The sequence below is a fragment of the Temnothorax curvispinosus genome, unplaced genomic scaffold, assembly GCF_003070985.1.
Source record: "Temnothorax curvispinosus isolate PA1 unplaced genomic scaffold, ASM307098v1 QBEX01005835.1, whole genome shotgun sequence".
NCBI lineage: Eukaryota > Metazoa > Arthropoda > Insecta > Hymenoptera > Formicidae > Temnothorax > Temnothorax curvispinosus.
The window spans coordinates 540,146-546,310 of record NW_020215615.1 but is presented as its reverse complement, the minus strand read 5'-3'; the positions used below and the strand labels follow the sequence as shown (position 1 = coordinate 546,310).

General features: G+C 36.0%; 1 protein-coding gene across 1 annotated transcript; it reads right to left on the bottom strand.

The window, feature by feature from the left end:
- Positions 1-992: 992 nt before the first annotated feature.
- On the bottom strand, positions 993-3,018 carry LOC112455101 (putative zinc finger protein 840). Its single transcript, XM_025016806.1, has 3 exons — positions 2,894-3,018; positions 2,444-2,602; positions 993-2,235 (listed from the first exon to the last, which is right to left on the bottom strand). The coding sequence occupies exons 2-3, from the start codon at positions 2,591-2,593 to the stop codon at positions 1,336-1,338; spliced, it is 1,050 nt and encodes a 349-aa protein (XP_024872574.1). The 5' UTR covers positions 2,594-2,602; positions 2,894-3,018; the 3' UTR covers positions 993-1,335.
- Between the last annotated feature and the right edge of the window lie 3,147 nt (positions 3,019-6,165).

Genomic DNA, 6,165 nt, shown 5'->3' with positions numbered 1-6,165 from the left:
TTTTCTCTGTCGCTGCAAAGAATTTATAAAGTATTCTAAAAAAAAGAAATAATTAAAATTTCGTAAAAGACGGCCAGAGTTTGTGGTAATAGAGCATCAAAGTCATGGCACTGTGCAGGAAAATGCGACGATGACACGCATGTATATTTCTTACGGAAAAACGAATTGTATACTTCGTCTAGTAAGAGAAAGAAGAAAAAACAGAAAATGAGAGACAAAGATGGATCGAGAGAGAGAACAAGAATGAACAGACAGAGAGAAAGAGAGAGAACGGGAGGCCCCAACGTGAGTCGTTCGCGCTAAAACCACGTTTAAAACAAAGGGTGCCGCCGGCGAATTAAGAACGATATTTTAACGCTCGACTTAATTGCATTAAATTGCAAGTGAGAAAGAGAGTTAACAGCGAAGAGAGCTATGAAGAAAAAATGTATGAACGTGCAAAGCCAAAAGGGACGAAAAGAGTGGCGAGAGTTTCTGAAGAAAGTGAGCCTTCTAATTCTCATGATTGGATATAAGCTGAATGGGATTATACGCGAGACACATCGTATTCAGCTTATTTCCCAGTAGGTACTCCATGTTCTGAGCATATGAGAAAAACAGGAATAGTATTTTTGAATTTTCAATTAAATTAAGGTGAAATGTTACCAGAAATGATAACTTTTCTTTCGGTATAAGTTCGAATATATTTTTATGTAGAAAAAGATTTAATATTCTTGTCATAATTATAACATACAAAAAAGTTGACATGAATAAGATTATTGAACATTAGTGGTAACAGTAACGTTATGTAATATAGTTAAGTAACTAATTGTAAGTTGTGGATAATGATTTCAAGAAATATTAAATACCATGATAATCATAATACAACATAAATAACAAATTAAATCAGTACATTAGTATATGTATAATATTTATACATATTAATCATAATACAATTTTGAAAATTATCCATTTAACTTCACAGATAATTTTTCGCGATAGATCAAGAAAATTACAAATATCTATATATAAATCTATAAATCTGAAAATCTATAAATGATGCAATAAAGAATTATCACTTAATAAGTTTACAATAATTATACAAAAGCTCGTGTTGCAAACTAATGTTTAACAAGACTATGTCTTTTTAATACGTCGTACTTTACTCGGTAACACTGGCCTTAAAAATTCTTACTTTGATTACCAGAAAGTATAAGAAACTGAAATCAGACCAGACATGTATGTGTATATATGTATTTATATACATATATAGATACATACATGTGTAACCACATATATGTATGTATACATATATACATAATAGATATTTGTTTAACAGATATCGGAAAGTAAATTCTAAGTTTTACGAGTTACATCATCGGTTGTGCAAACTAAACTCTCACCCAAAGTTGAATCATGAGTTTCACAAACTTTATTCTCGGCGGAAACCAAATTTTGAGTTTTGCAGATTAGATTCTTAGTAGTGGAAACTGAACTCTCAGTCTTATAAACAACTATATTCGCCGAAGCGTTCGATGGCTCGCGATGCATTTTTTGGTGATTTTCTAGTGTGAGAATACTCTTGAAATACTTGCCGCATTTCAGGCAGTAAAGATTACATTTCTCATGGCTCTTGCGGTGCTTGTTGAGCAGATCCTTGCGCGTGAACTTCTTGTTGCATATCGTGCAGCAGAACTTGTCGGGGTTCACGTGCAGGACGTTGTGCCTCGTCAGGTTGTCCAGCCTCGTATACTTCTTGGTACAAATGTCACAGGTGAACTTGATCCTGTCGGAGTGACATCTCTGATGGTACTTGAGATACCTCTTCTCGGCGAATGTCTTTTTGCAGGCGCAGCAGACGATCTGATTGCTTTCGTTCTTTTTCACATCCATATGACTTGCCAATTCCTCACACGTCGCAAATTCCTTCTTGCAATAGAGACAGACAAATTTCTTCGTCTGTATATTTGTTTGTATCTGTTTGTTCCTCTGTATATTATTCAGAAAGTTTGGATCGGTCATGATCTTGTAGAGGAAGGAATCTTTCAGTTTGTCCTCTGGCTCGGCGGAGGTACTTGTCGCGATGTCGTCAACACGATTGGAAGTACCTTTTGTTGATAGATCCATGACCTCGTTATTGTTGTCGTCGTTAATCAATGACGATGATGTGCTGGTGGATGAAGATAAAGTCATCTCCTTGTCCGGACTAATAAACGTCATAAGTGGAATAAGAATCTTCGATGGTGATGAATATGCCTGTTAAATAAGATTCGTCTTAATACCGGAAAAATTGAGAAATTAAATATTGTTCAAAAATACGTTTACAAATTTTACATATACAAAATTTCGTAATCTAATCGCGCAGCTACACTTTTCTGATAATTATTGAAAAATTCTAATAATTTCAAATAAAAATGAATTTTATAATGTATAATAAAATAGAAAATATCACATAATTAACTACCTGGCATGAATCTTGACCATCCATTGCCTTTATAGAATCATAATTTTTTCCAATATCCGCATCACTCTCATCTGAAGAGCTTCTTGATGCAGTCGCAATCTTAATACTGTTTCGGAGCATTCTGTGTCTTGGAACTGTTTTAATTCTCATATTTATATACTGTAAAAATGGCAAATAATTATAAGATTAATTTTATATTGAATATTTATTTTCAATAAATTAGAGAATATATATATATATATTAGAGAATATTAGATTTCAATTTATATAAAATTATAAAATACACAGAGATGATATTAATCTAACATTTTATTTTAATGGAAAGTAAATATTTATATTAACAGTATCTAATAAATTTACATACACTTAATAAAAAATAAAAAAATTGGATAGACTTTTATTTTAAACCTGAAAAAATGTAATGGTTTTATAAGATAAATTTATACTTACATCCAGAATAAGTAAAGATGCCCAGGGTTCAGAACACAGCTTCTCGTTATTACGATTAAAAGTGCTTTAACACTTTTGACACATTATTTCACTGAATCGTATAATATTCGCAGCACGATACATTCTATACGAAATACCGATCGCGACTGACAAGATTTATCGCTAACTCCGAATTGGTTGTCGCTCGATTGACCTCGGTACGACTTTGATGAGCCACACGACAACAAAAGCCCTAGCGGAGTCGCGGAAATGAGAATTCGAGTTTGCAAACATAGGTGGTACAGTTTCGTATTCGCAGAAATGGATTATTATGGAGGCTACGTTCTTCAGTATTGTAAATTCTTTTGTACGGACATAGGTATTTATGATCGAGCACGTATAATATTTTAGAATCTTGGTGATATGTCTTTGACATTAATAATTGTGTTTTATCAACAATATTTAATGTGCATAGAAATCTTGCTAATACAAGACTATAAAATACTTATTGCAACAACAAACTTATTAACTTCTTATTAAAATAAAATACCTTAAATATTCTATATATGTATATTTCTTTTACGACATTTGCACTCTCAACATATATACAAATAAAATAAGATTAAATAATTATCTTGCATAAAATATAATAGAATAATATTAAATGTTATAATGTGTTAATTACTAAATATAGTTAAAACAAGAACTGGAAGTGCAGGTGCCAGAATTTATGTATCGATTCCCCATATTTATAACTAGGTTGACCACCTCAGCTACATGGTCAGGAAAATGAATATTTCTCCTCTCGGATATATTTTTATAACCCATTTTATTCGCTTTACAGACAGAGAAAATTGCCGCCGCGCCGAACAGAGTAAATCGACACGATGCTAAAAAAGATGTCGCGACGTCGGAATAAAAAAGAGAGCGCGTGGGTAAAAAAGAAAATGCAAAGGGGTCAAGCATATAATTGGGGGAAAAAAATATTCTCGCTATTTGGTACGATATCCCCGTAGCGATCCTTGCACGGTCCCGGTCGTTAATACGACATAAGGAGGAGCCAGGGTTAAGCGAGGGTGAAGCGAGGATTTTTAATTGTAGTTCGCCCGATATAACCCCGCCCGACCCGTCGGTATTGTCATACCGGGACGGCGCTTTTCTTTATTTCCCCAGTGGCTGGATGAGGTTATACATTTTTTTTAAACTACGGCAATGCCTCCGTCTTCTTATTAGCAAAGCTAATTGGAAATACAAATGGTTATTCACGGTAAGAAGGAGAAGGTTGTGCCGAAGAGTGACTGCGCGGTCGTGGCCGGGAGTTTGCGGATAGAAAGAGAGAGAGAGAGAAAGATTGAGGCGGAGGAGGAGGCGATGGTATACTTTTGCGTATTAAGGTTGTATTTGCTCCGGATAATTAGGACTTTTTCCCGGCCAATTCGGATGAATAATTGATTTTGCTGTTCCCTGCGCCGCGCTGTCCGGACGCGCCTGTCGCTCTTGGACCTATTCGAATGACAATCACCCGGAGAAAAATACGGATCTTCGCGATGAAATATTCAATATCTCCACGCAATATTATGCGTCGAGGAGAAAAAATGCAGGGTGATAAAAACGTTTCCAAATACCATGAGATAGGTAGTAAAAGGTTGAACATTTGACTTCTGTAGATTGATAAAAGTCATTCGGCTAATGTATTAATAAATGTTTTAATAATTTTCAAGCAAATTTCTTTATTTTAACAGACTTTTATATTAAGAACTGACTTATGGAAAGCTTGAGAACTTGCAAAAAATGATAATTTCCTGACGTTATTTTTTCATTTAAAAAACCGACTCTAAAGAATTTACAAACGGACGGCTTATTAAAACGAAAACATCCTGCATTGAAAATTATTTATCGCAGACGTAGGATTGAATTTACATAAATTTTTTTCCCACAAATAATATCCTCGTGACTTTTGACGAATCGTGATAAGAAGAGGGTGATCGACCGTCTATGAGCGACGAAATCCGATAACGAGTATTCCTCCACCCCTCTTCAGTTTAACGGGAAGTTTCCCGCAATTTTGTTGGCAACGTGAAAGCAACGTCGAACCTCTCGCGAGACATTTTGACATCCAGTACATCACGCCCATTTCCTTCATCTAGTTATATTACGTATACAATATCTGTGTATCGAAGCTGGTTGATCCTGGCAAGTTCCCTTCCTCGACGCCGGGTCATACATCATACTACCTTCTTTATTAAACTCATATTTTTCAAAAAGTCTCACCTTCGCTATCTGGAGCGCCTCCTCTCGCTCGCAACTCGGAAATCAGCCTTGGAAGAACGAAAAATTCATTTGGCACTCAAGGATAAGATGGATATGAAAATTCTTACGCTAAAGATGATTTACGTTCGCGCCACACGGATATCACTCAACTAGCTTTTTATCATAAATGACATAACCGCCGTAGATAATAAATAAATGCCTTTATTCGATTATTATTCATGCATTTGATTAATACAAATTAATCAAAGTTTAGATCGCAAAACTTGTAAAGTCAACATGGTTCCGTTCAATCTTCGCATCGACTAGCGCTGACAAATTTTTGACAAAATAAATTTTTTATGGTGGAGCGAGAGGAGTACATATATATACGGGGATTGACGAAAGAATGGCGGAGATCCTTTAACGAGTCACGCTTCCAGAGGATATATCGTGCGACGAGTTCGTTGTCTCTTCGTAACGCCGGAAAGTTAGGCCACTTTCCTTCGACGCGCGGAGGAAAGATTGGCCGTTTGGCGAGCATAAAGAAGAAAGCCACCCCCTTTAGTTTGCCTTTCCAGCGCACCCTTCGCCACCTCGCCGTCGCTCGCCCCTCACGGCCCAAAACCGCGAACGGTTATAAAGCATTCTTCCAGTTTATTAGACGGAGACTCGCGAGCCTCTCTTTATATTAAGCATGTGCATTATTAATGCGCTGGTATAACCGTAAAATGCTGATGAAAAAAAGTTGCCAAGCCCTGCGGGTGTTTCTTCTGCGGCAAAAGGCGAAAGAAGGAACGAGCTCCTTCGAGATTGTTACCGCAGCTTGACTGACTGACTCTTCGACTCGTTGGATATTACGTTGCGCGAAATTCGAGCATGAAGATGAATTGATTCTTTATCGAAAAAAACGTGCAATGCAATTTGCAACCGTAAACAATTTTAATAATAACTAATCATATTACAAATAAAAGCTCTGATAATGTTAGATAAACGCAAAGAGAGAAAGAGAGAGAGAGAGAGAGAGAGAGAGAGAGAGAGAGAGA

Coding starts and splice junctions, on each gene's coding strand:
- LOC112455101 (XM_025016806.1), bottom strand. CDS start 2,593: ATGAGAATTAAAACAGTTCCAAGACACAGAATGCTCCGAAACAGTATT. Junction 2,236..2,443: donor ATGGTCAAGATTCATGCCAG/GTAGTTAATTAT, acceptor CTTATTTAACAG/GCATATTCATCACCATCGAA.